The sequence below is a fragment of the Elephas maximus genome, chromosome 19 (assembly GCF_024166365.1).
Source record: "Elephas maximus indicus isolate mEleMax1 chromosome 19, mEleMax1 primary haplotype, whole genome shotgun sequence".
Lineage (NCBI taxonomy): Eukaryota > Metazoa > Chordata > Mammalia > Proboscidea > Elephantidae > Elephas > Elephas maximus.
Window position 1 is genome coordinate 3245819 of NC_064837.1, and position 12384 is coordinate 3258202.

The following is a 12384-nucleotide window of genomic DNA, read 5'->3' on the forward strand; positions in this document are numbered from 1 at the left end:
AATAAATGCAGTGGTCTGAATCAGCACACACACACATGTCTCTGCACCTCCTAGCTTCTTTCAATTCCCTTTTACCTTCCTTTTCTACTTGTACCCAACAATGGTCCCCCTTTATACAACACCCCTTTCAGATGTCCAGAGCCGACCTGGTAATGACACCCTCGGCCAGGAAGAATACTGCTGTCAGGCATATATATTGCCTCAGCGCACCCAGAAAAGTTCTGTTCCCTGGTAAGAGAATTCAGAGAACCAGTGAGAAGACTGGGAAGACTTAGGAGCAGGGATGAAGGTAGGTCACCTTTATTTTATTTTATTTTCTTATAAATATGTGTTTATAGATTTTGACCTGGTTGCCATCAGCACAGGTAAGCTATTACATGTTCTTTTTTTTTTTCTTATTGTGCTTTAACTGAAAGTTTAAAAATCAAGTCAGTCTCTCATACAAAAATTTACATACAACTTGCTGTATACTTCTAACCGCTTTCCACCTAATGAGGCAGCACACTCCTTTCCTCTGCTCTCTCTTTACTGTCCATTCCTCCAGCTTCTGACCCCTCTGCCCTCTCATCTCCCCTCCAGACAGGAGATACCCACATAGTCTCATGTGTCTACTTGATCCAAGAAGCTCACTCTTCACTGGTATCATAATCTATCCCATAGTCCAGTCCAATCCCTGTCTGAAGAGTTGGCTTTGGGAATGGTTCCTGTCTTGGGCTAACAGAAAGTCTGGGGACCATAACCACAGGAGTCCTTCTAGTCTCAGTCAGACCATTAAGCCTGGGCTTTTTGTGAGAATTTGGGGTCTGCATCCCATTGTTCTCCTGATCCCTCAGGGGTTCTCTGTTGTGTTCCCTGTCAGGGCAGTCATCCGTTGTAGCCAGGCACCCTGTAGTTCTTCTGGTCTCAGGCTGATATAGTCTCTGGTTTATGTGGCCCTTTCTGTCTCTTGGGCTCATAATTATCTTGTGTCTTTGGTGTTCTTCATTCTCCTTTGCTCCAGGTGGGTTGAGACCAATCGATGCATCTTAGATGACCGCTTGCTAGTGTTTAAGACCCCAGACGCCACTCTCCAAAGTGGGCAGCAGAATGTTTTCTTAATAGATTTTATTATGCCAATTGACTTAGATGTCCCCTGAGACCATGGTCCCCAAACCCTGTCCCTGTTACGCTGGCCTTTGAAGCATTTAGTTTATTCAGGAAACTTCTTTGCTTTTGGTTTAATCCAGTTTTGCTGACCTCTCCTGTATTGTGTGTTGTCTTTCCCTTCACCTAAAGTAGTTCTTATCTACTATCTAATTAGTGAATACCCCCTCCCTCCCTCTCTCCCTTCCTTACTCCCCCTTCTCGTAGCCATCAAAGAGTATATTCTTCTCTGTTCAAACTATTTCTCCAGTTCTTATAATAGTGGTCTTATACAATATTTGTCCTTTTGCAACTGAGTAATTTCACTCAGCATAATGCCTTCCGGATTCCTCCATATTATGAAATGTTTCACGGATTCATCACTGTTCTTTATCAATGCATAGTATTCCATTGTGTGAATATACCATAATTTATTTATCCATTCATCTGTTGATAGGCACCTTGACTGCTTCCATCTTTTTGCTATTAGAAACAGTGCTGCAGTGAACATGGGTGTGCATATATCCGTTCATGTAAAGGCTCTTATTTCTTTAGGATATAGTCCAAGGAGTGGGATTGCTGGATCGTGCGTTAGTTATATTTCTAGCTTTTCAAGGAAGCACCAAATCCATTTCGAAAGTGGTTGTACCATTTTACATTCCTACCAGAAGTGTGTAAGTGTTCCAGTCTCTCCACAACCTCTCCAACATTTATTATTTTGTGTTTTTTGGATTAAAGCCAGCCTTGTTGGAGTGAGATGGAATCTCATTGTAGTTTTGATTTGCATTTCTCAAATGGCTAATGATCGTGAGCATTACATCATGTATCTGTTCGCTACCTGAATGTATTCTTTAGTGAAGTACCTGTTCATATCTTTTGCCCATTTTTTAATTGCGTTGTCTTTTTGTAGTTGAGTTTTTGCAGTATCATGCAGATTTTAGAGATCAAGCACGAATCAGAAATGTCATAGCTAAAAACATTTTCCCAGTCTGTAGGTAATCTTTTTATTCTTTTGCTGAAGTCTTTGGATGAGCGTACGTGTTTGATTTTTAGGAGCTCCCAGTTATCTAGTTTCTCTTCTGCATTGTTAGCAATGTTTTGTATACTCTTCACGCCATGTATTAGGGCTCCTAACATTGTCCTTATTTTTTCTTCCATAATCTTTATCGTTTTAGATTTTATATTTAGGTCTTTGATCCATTTTGAGATTTTTTTTTTTTTTTTTTTTTTGCATAGTGTGAGGTATAGGTCTTGCTTCCTTTTTTTGCAGGTAGATATAAAATTTTTTTTTTTATCTAGGTTTGCCAGCACTATTTGTTAAAAAGGCTATCTTGTCCCCATTTAACTGATTTGGGGACTTTGTCAAATATCAACTGCTCATATGTGGATGGATTTATGTCTGGATTCTCATTTTTTTCCATTGGTCCATGTATCTGTTTTTGTACCAGTACCAGACTGTTTTGACTACTGTGGCAGTATAATAGGTTCTAAAATCAGGTAGAGTGAGGCTTCCCACTTTGTTCTTCTTTTTCAGTAATGCTTTACTTATCTGGGGCCTCTTTCCCTTCCATATGAAGTTGGTAATTTGTTTCTCCATGTCACTAAAAAATGTCCTTGGAATTTGGATCGGAATTGCATTGTATCTATAAATCCCTTTTGGTAGAATAGACATTTTTACAATGTTAAGTCTTCCAATGCACGAGCAAGGTATGTTTTTCCACTTATGTAGGTCTCTTTTGGTTTCTTGCAGAAGTGTTTGGTAGTTTTCTTTGTGCAAGTCTTTTACATCTCTGTTTAGATTTATTCCTAAGTATTTTATCTTCTTGGGGGCTACCATAAATGGTATTGATTTGGTGATTTCCTCTTCAGTGTTCTTTTTGATGGTGTAGAGGAATCCAACTCATTTTTGTATGTTTAAGTTGTATCCTCATACACTGCTGAACTCTTCTATTAGCTTCAGTAGTTTTCTGGAGGATTCCTTAGAGTTTTCTGTGTATAAAATCATGTTATCTGCAAATAGAGGTACTTTTACATCTTCCTTGCCAATCTAGATCCCCTTTATTTCTTTACCTAGCCTAATTGCTCTGGCTAGGACCTCCAGCACAATGTTGAATAAGAGTGGTGATAAAAGGCATCCTTGTCTGGTTCTCGATCTCAGGGGGAATGTTTTCAGAGTCTCTCCATTTAGGATGATGTTGGCTATTGGCTTTGTATAAATGCCCTTCATTATGTTGAGGAATTTTCCTTCTATTCCTATTTTGCTGAGAGTTTTTATCATGAATGGGTGTTGAACTTTGTCAAATACCTTTTTTTCATCAATTGATTATATCGTGTGATTCTTGTCTTTTGTTTTATTTATATGATGGATTACATTAATTGTTTTTCCAATGCTGAACCATCCCTGCATACCTGGTATGAATCCCACTTGGTCATGGTGAATTATTTTTTGGATATGTTGTTGAATTCTATTGGCTAGAATTTTGTTGAGGATTTTTGTGTCTAAGTTCATGAGGGATATAGGTTTATAATTTTCTTTTTTTATGGTGTCTTTACCTGGTTTTGGTATCAGGGATATGCTGGCTTCATGGAATGAGTTTGGGAGTATTCTCTCCTTTTCTATGCTCTGAAATACCTTTAGTAGTGGTGTTAACTCTTCTTTGAAAATTTGGTAGAACTGTGCAGTGAAGCCATCTGGGCCAGGGCTTTTTTTTTGCGGGGCGAGGATGGGGGGGACTTTTTTGATTACCTTTTCAATCTCTTCTTTCATTATGGGTCTATTTAGTTGTTCTACCTCTGTTTGTGTTAGTTTATGCAGTTAGTGTGTTTCTAGGAATTCATCCATCTTCTCCAGGTTTTCAAATTTATTAAAGTATGATTTTTCATAGTAATCTGATATGATTCTTTTAATTTCAGTTGGGTCTGTTTTAATATCACCCATCTCATTTCTTATTTGGGTTATTTGCTTCCTCTCCTATTTTTCTTTTGTCAGTTTGGCCAATGGTTTATCAATTTTGTTGATTTTTTCAAAGAACCAGCTTTTGGTCTTGTTAATTCTTTTGATTGTTTTTCTGTTTTCTGTTTTATTTAGTTCTGCTCTAATTTTTATTATTTGTTTTCTTCTGGTGCCTGAGGGTTTCTTTTGTTGCTCTCTTTCTATTTATTCAATTTGTAGGGATAATTCTTTGATTTTGGCCCTTTCTTCTTTTTGGATGTGTGAATTTATTGATATAAATTGGCCTCTGAGCACCACTTTTGCTGTGTCCCAAAGGTTTTTACAGGAAGTGTTTTCATTCTCATTGGATTCTATGAATTTCTTTATTCCATCCTTAATGTCTATAATCCAGTCTTTTTTGAGCAGGGTACTGTTCAGTTTCCAAATGTTTGATTTCTTCTCCCTGCTTTTTCTGTTATTGATTGCCACTTTTATGGCCTTATGGTCAGAGAAGATGCTTTGTAATATTTCAATATTTTGGATTCTGCTAAGGCTTCCTTTATGACCTAATATGTGGTCTATTCTAGAGAATGTTCCATGAGCACTAGAAAAGAAAGCATACTTGGCTCCTGTTGGGCAGAGTGTTCCGTGTATGTCTGTGAGGTCAAGTTGGTTGATTGTGGCATTTAGACCTTCCGTGTCTTTATCGAGCTTCTTTCTGGATTTCCTGTCCTTCACCGAAAGTGGTATGTTGAAGTCTCCTACTATAATTGTGGAGCTATCTCACTTTTCAATGTTGATAGAGTTTGTTTTATGTATCTGGCAGCCCTGTCATTGTGTGCATAAATACTTAATATGGTTATATCTTCTTGGTATATTGCCCCTTTAATTATTATGTAGTGCCCTTCCTTATCCTTTGTGGTGGATTTCACTTTAAAGTCTATTTTGTCAGAAATTAATTGTGACTCCTGGTCTTTTTTGATTGTTGTTTCCTTGATATATTTTTTTCCATCCTTTGAGTTTTATTTTGTTTGTGTCGTTAAGTCTAAGGTGTGTCTCTTGTAGGCAGCATATAGATGGATCGCATTTTTTAATCCATTCTGCCATTCTCTGTCTCTGTCGGTGTATTTAGTCCATTTATGTTCAGCATAATTATGGGTAGGTATGAATTTTGTAAAAAAATATATATTTTTTTGCTGTCATTTTGTTATCTTTTTTTGTGTGTTGTTTACAGTTTCTTTTCCCCACTTAATTTTTTGTGCTGAGTAGTTTATCTTTGTATATTGTCTTTTCCTCATATTTGTTGTTGTTGATTTTGTTTCTTCTGAGTCTCTATTTTTTTCTTGTATTTTATTTTGATGGATAGGATAGTTTGTCTCCCTTATGGTTACCTTAATATTTACCCCTGTTTTTCTAAATTTTAAACCTAAATTTTATTTCTTTGTATCACCTTATCTTCCTCTCCATATGAAAGATCTATGACTACATTTCTTAAAAAAAAAAAAGTTCCTCTTTATTGTTTTAATATTGTTTTCTTTTACATAATAACATCACTTTTCCCTGTTTTGAGCATTTTTTTTCTTTTTTATCTTGATTTATGTTTGTGATTTTCCTGTCTAGGTTGACATCTGATTACTTTTGCCCAGTGTTGTAGTCTTGGGTTGGTACCTGATATTATTGATTTTCTAACCAAAGAACTCCCTTTAGTATTTTCTTGTAGTTTTGGTTTGTTTTTTAAGAATTCCTTATACGTCTGTCTATCTGGAAATGTCCTAATTTCGTCTTCATATTTGAGAGACAATTTTGCTGGATATATGATTCTTGGTTGGCAATTTTTTCCTTCAATACTTTATAGAAGTCATCACATTGCCTTCTTTCCTTCATGGTTTCTGCTGAGTCATCTGAGCCTATTCTTATTGACTCTCCTTTGTAGGTGACTTCTTGTCATCCCTAGGGGCTCTTAAAATTCTCTCTTTATCTTTGGATTCGGCAAGTTTGATTATAATATGTCTTGGTGACTTTCTTTTAAAATCTACCTTATGTGGAGTTCGAAGAGCATCTTGGATTGCTATCTTCTTATCTTTCACGATATTAGGGAAGTTTTCTGCCAACAAATCTTCAACAATTCTCTCTGTATTTTCTGTTATCCCTCCCTGTTCTGGTATTCCAATCACTCGTAGGTTATTTCTCTTGATAGAGTCCCACATGATTCTTAAGGTTTCTTCATTTTTTTTTAAATTCTTTTATCTTATTTTTCTTTAAACATATTGGTGCCAAGTGCTTTATCTCCAAGTTCACCAATTCTTCCTTCTGCTTGCTCAGTTCTGCTCCTCTGACTTCCTGTTGAATTGTCTAATTCTGTAATTTTATCGTTAGTCTTCTGAATTTGTGATTGCTGTCCCTCTATGGATTCCTGTAGCTTCTTAAATTTTTCATTGTGTTCTTGAATAACCTTTTTAATTTCTTCAACTACTTTATCTGTGTGTTCCTTGGCTTGTTCCACGTATTGCCTGATCTCCTTCCTAATTTCCTTCCTGATTTCTTGAAGAGTTCTGTATATTAATCTTTTGAATTCTGCATCTGGTAATTCCAGAAAGGCACCTTCATCCAGAAGATTCATTGATTCTTTGTTTTGAGAGCTTGTTGAGATGATCATGGTCTCTTTCTTTATATGACTTGATATTGACTGCTTTTCCGAGCCATCTATATGTTATTGTATTAGTTTATTTCATGTTTGCTTACTGTATCCTAGCTTCTTGCTTTGTTTTGTTTTGATATGCCCAAATGGGTTGGTTGAGTGAGCTAGCTTGATTATTTTTGCCTTTGGAAGTTTGACGTCCTGTCACCAGATCGCTAGAGCTGTTATCAGGTATATCAGTCTTGTAGTCTGTTCATTTTTCTTGTATGATTTCAGCTCAGGTGTCCAGGTAGCTGATCATCAAGTGTGTGGTACAGCCTCTGTTCTGCAGTCTTAGAGGGGCAGGGGTGATTGATGTAGGTACTGGTATTTTGTTGTCACAGTGGGCCATGCTCTGAACAAGGCAGGGGTTGAGAATTATCCCCTGAGTGTCTCTGAGGAAAGTGCATCCCTCTTCTCTAGAGCATACAGGTGGGTGCGTTCTGCAGACTGACGATGGGCACCCAATATTTTTGGTTGTAAGGACTGGGAGGTACCAGTTTTCCTTGGACTCCTGTCATGGGTGGTTGGGTGACCTGAGTGGAGCCATCAGTCCTTAGACCCCTGATGTGGACAGGTGAGGACGCTGTTTGATAGGCAAAGTGGCTTAAACATCAAACACCCACCTCTCCACCACACAGCTGGAACAGTTGTAGTCTGCCAACAAGGGCTTATTCTCCAGAAATAGGCCCACAAAGCTCCATGCAGTGGGGAAAGGTATTCAAAGGCTACGGACTGTTTATGCCTGGACAGGAGCTGCTTCTGTCCTGAGCTCCCCAGGTTAGTGGAGATGGTAAATTATCTTTTCCCCCCAGTTGTGAATTTATTCCTTCTCTAAGGCTGGGAGAATGGCTTCAGGTGCTCAGTAGGGCCTATCTCAGGCCCAAGGAAATCAACAGCCACTAAAGTTGGCTAGGGGACAGGGGGTGCAGTAAATTATTTGCAAGCACTTATCTTTTGCCAAGAATGCCATTCTCCTCTGCTTCCAGAGGTATGAGTAGGCTGTGCGGCTGGCTGTTTCTCCCTGTGGTAACTTTGGCTGAACGCTACTACCAGCCCTCCTCCACTGCTCCCAGGAATGGTGCCTGAGGAACCCCGGTGATTTAGGTCCAGAAACTCTTCTCCACTTTGGAACTGTCTCTCTCCCTGCTGCTCAGTCTGTTTTCTAACTTTGCCTTTGATGTTCAGGGCTCCTAGATCGTCATAAATATAATTGTTTCACTTGTTTTTTTTGGTCTTTGTTGTAAGAGGGTTCGCAGGAAGCATCTGGCTGTTCTGCCAACTTGGCTCCGCCTCCCAGGTTCATCTTTATTAATAGCTGTTTAGGATTGGCATTCTGGAAGTACATGTTCTGCCAACTTTTCAGAAGGGGGAAAGATTGATCTCTGTAAAGGAAAGGAGCAGGGCTATACCATGTGAAGCAGTTATGTGAGTTTTAGGAGGGTGGCCTGTCACTCAGCCTTGCAATCCTAACCTAGACCATCAAATCAGAGTCTGTGAGCCCCGGGCATTCCTTAATAATACAGCCTGTGGACTGAGCCTTCCTCTGCTCCTATTTCCTCTTCCTCCTTATCAGGGAAACTTCTTCCCTATTCTGGGCACAGAATCTGCATACTACTTAAGTGTGTGCATCATACGGCAACTGGTTAACCCCACTTCTTTTTTGTTTTTTAATTTTTTATTGTGCTTAAAGTGAAAGTTTGCAGTTCAAGTCAGTTTCTCATACAACAACTTATACACACACTGTTATGTGACCCTAGTTGCTATCCCTACAATGTGACAGCACACTCCTTCTCTCCACCCTGTATTTCCCATGTCCATTCAACCAGCTCCAGCCCCCATCTGCCTTCTCATCTCACCTCCAGATGGGAGCTGCCCACATAGTCTCATGTGTCTACTTAAGCTAAGAAGCACACTCCTCGCCAGTATCATTTTATGTGTTATAGTCCAGTCTAATCTTTGTCTAAAGAGTTAGCTTAGAGAATGGTTTCAGTTTTGGGCTAGCACAGAGCCTGGGGACCCTGACCTCTGGGGGTCCCTCTAGACTCAGTCAGACCATTAAATTTGGTATTGTTACTAGAAGTTGAGGTCTGCAGCCCACTTTTCTCCTGCTCCATCAGGAATTCTCTGTTGTGTTCCCTGTCAGTGCAGTCATTGGTGGTAGCCGGACACCATCTAATTCTTCTGGTCTCAGGCTGTTGGAGTCCCTGGTTTATGTGGCCCTTTCTTTCTCTTGGGCTCATATTTTTCTTGTGTCTTTGGTGTTCTTTATTCTTCTTTGCTCCAGGTGGTTTGAGATTGACTGATGAATTTTAGATGGTCACTTGCTAGCTTTTAAGACCCCAGACGGCACTCACTAAAGTGGGTTGCAGAACGTTTTCTTAATACACTTTGTTATGCCAGTTGACCTAGATGTCCCCTGAAACCATCGTTCCCAGGCCCCCCGTCCCTGCTAGTCTGTCTCTCGAAGTGTTTGTCAACCCCATTTCTATATCCATTACCAGCGAGGAGGGAATGATGTCTCTCTTCTGCAGCACAAGAAGGGTATGTGCAGACATCATCTTTGCATCAGCTTCTCTGGGGAGACCCACTGATCAAGGAGGACCGTGTCTACTATTGAAGCTGACCTTGCTCTTTCTTTTCTCTATGTGAGTAAAGCCTTGTTCCATCCAATGCCTGCTTGTGACTCATGTCTTTTCCTTTCTTGGTAACTTCAGAAGTTGGTTCTACAGTTTGATGCAGTGAGCAGGGTTGACATGTGGAGTGCCAGGGAAAGTGAGATGAGAGGACACAGATGATCTACTTGATCCAGCAAATCAAATTCTCCCCTGGGTCCTACGCTTACTCTGAGGACAGTGGTGGTTTAGTGGTTAGAATTCTCTCACTTTCCATGCAAGAGACCTGGGTTTGATTCCGGGCCAGTGCACCTCATATGCAGCCACCACCCATCTGTCAGTGGAGGCTTGAGTGTTGCTTGATTCTGATCAGGTTTCTGTGGGCTTCCAAACTAAAATGAACTAGGAAGAAAGGCCTGGTAATGTACATCTGAAAATCAGCCAATGAAAACCCATGGACCACAAAGGTCTGATCTGCAGCTGATTATGAGGATGGAAAAGAATCAGGCAGCCTTTTGTTCTTTGTGCACGTGGTCGCCATGAGTCAGGGGCTGACTCAATGGCAGCTCACAACAACAAACACTAGCTCTAGCTGGTCAAGATGTCTGGTACCAGCTGTGTCCAATCTCCCTGGCCTGAGAGAGGCCAAAAACCCAAACTGAAGCAGGGAGAGTGTGAGGGGAGAAAGAGAGAGAGCGAGAGAGCCAGGGAGAAGAAGGAGAGCAAGTAAGCTGTATTGCACAATAAGAACCAGCTTGGCCTGGCACTACCTCAGATGTTGGTGTGGACATAAGGCTACTTGTGCATGCCTCTTCTTGGCAGAGTTAGCTAGGCTTCTTACAATTGGGGTAGGTGCTCAACGGCAGTCAGAGACCAGTGTTTGGGAATAGCCGCCACGGGGGAGCAAAATCAAATATGGGCTGTCTGATGAGGCCAGGTGTGAAGGAAGCTGTACAAACAGGCAGCCTCTTCATTCTCCCCTGTACTTCTGTCCGTTTGGGGATGTAGAATGGGATAATGAAATCTAAAAGGATTTTTTGTGTCATATCTAAACAGTAGCTCCCATAATATATTAGGGCAGAGGATGAATGCTGTGTTAAGATAAAGGGGAAATGATGTGTTTTTAGAGCTTTTATTTGGTTCTAACTTAAAAGCAACAGTGTAAATTTCTTTCAAGTAATGTTTCCTTAATTATTCATTTTCCTTGGCACTAGTTAAAGAGCCGAGTAATGACTTCTGTCTCTTTATATTTAGTCTATTATTGTTTGAAAAAGGCCAGAGAAGGCCAGAGCAGTGCAAAAATGATATTTGCTTTTTTTTTTTTTTTATTACCAACAGCCAGTGTAAAGGGTAATATAATCACCAGCAGCTGAGAGACAATGACATTTTTATAGACCTGCTGGCAACACTGGAGTGTGAGAGAGCCTGACAGATATTTGACTTTCTAGTCTGTGATTTCAAATGCATTCCCCATCAGATGGACTGCTGGGAAAGCAGGCTTGAGACAGCCCGGACTCCTTCCAGATATGGTTTTTAAGAGCCTGAACAGCAGCTGTCTATTTAAATTTGGCGATTTTATAGACGAATGTCAAGGACACATGCCTGCAGCAGCCCGTTCACACACCACGCAGGGACTGCTCTGTGGCCCAGTAGAGCCTCCAGCTGGAGTCTCATATTCCCCTCAAACTTCAAAGGTTGAAGAACATTACCATCAGACTGGGACACAGCTGGCTCATTAGAATTTCTCCTTAAATGCAGGCTTCTGTGGGGTCATCTGAAAGCCCATTTATGCACAAGAACTCACTGTTGCACTGTCTTTACTGAGGAGGACTTAGCAGTGAGGCTACCTTCGCTGCGCCCCACCACCTGGGTAAGGTCTTGCTTCTGGGGTCTTTCCGTTGATGATGTGGGCTGCCATCGAGTCTGCAGCTCCATACACGATAGAACAAAATGCTGCCTGGCCCTGTGCCAGTCCCCTGATGGGTTGTGGATCAGACCATTTTTCTCCATCGGGTTTTCATTGGCTGATTCACAGAAGCAGACCACCCGGCCTTTCTTCCTAGTACATCTTAGTCTAGAAGCTCTGCTCTAACCTGTTCAGCATCATAGCCTCCAGAGACAGAACTGGTGGTGGCTATACTTCAGGTGCTTTGGCCAGGGTCCCCCACATGGAAGATGGGAATTCTACTATTGAACCACCTCTGCTATTTAAAGTCTTTCTGGGCTGTGCAGTTTAAGACCTCGGTGGATAACCTAGGTATTGAGAACTCTTCAGCCAGGACAGAAAGGCAAGAAGCAGACTTCTACTTGGAAATGGTGCAGATCAGATGAAGGACAACTGAGATCAGCACAGATTTCTGTTTTTTTCCTTTTAGCTATGAGAAATGTAAGTTTGCTTCTTCCAGAAGGGGATCAAATGTTTTCTTCTATTTCTCCTGGTGGGACTATACATAGATAGTCTTATCCCTGAGTGATACACATGGTTAACCCACTCAGCTGCTAATCAAAAGGTTGGAGGTTTGAGTCAAGAGGCACCTCAGAAGAAAGCCCTGGCAATCTGCTTAAAAAAATCAGCCATGAAAAACCCAATGGAGCACGGTTCTACTCTGACATACACAGGGTTACCATGAGTTGGAGTCCATTCAATGACAACTGGTACTGATATTGTTATAAAACCAAGCCTATCGTGGTTGAGTCAATTCTGACTCATGGTGACCCTATAGGACAGAGTAGAACTGTCTGATAGGGTTCCCAAGGCTGTAATCTTTATGGAAGAAGACTACCACATCTTTCTCCCACAGAGCAGCTGGTGGGTTCGAACCACTGACCTTTCTGTTGGCAGCCAAGCACTTAACCACTGTGCTACCAGGGCTCCTTGGACCTGGTATATCTTGTGCAAATTACTGAAGATGTCTTACTTTGTAAGTTTGACCACTGAACACATGGGACTAAAATTAACTGGTGAAGCCAGGGTGTGAAAAGACGCCACATAAATAAATGAGCTGATGGAGAATGCAGGCTTTGATGAGGTTGGTTCA

The 12384-nt window shown here is 40.8% G+C and overlaps 1 protein-coding gene across 5 annotated transcripts in view; it reads left to right on the forward strand.

The window, feature by feature from the left end:
* The window catches only part of PMP22 (peripheral myelin protein 22), a 332912-nt gene that overhangs the window by 243899 nt on the left and 76629 nt on the right, over positions 1-12384 (forward strand). Inside the window, exon 7 of one of the 5 annotated variants that reach the window (XM_049861567.1) lies at positions 132-168. The exons of the other annotated variants lie outside the window; for them this stretch is intronic. Within the exon in view, the coding sequence (XP_049717524.1) occupies positions 132-153 (22 nt within the window). The 3' untranslated portion in view covers positions 154-168. Of the gene's footprint in view, positions 1-131; positions 169-12384 lie in introns of those variants that run through there. 5 annotated transcript variants of the gene reach the window in all.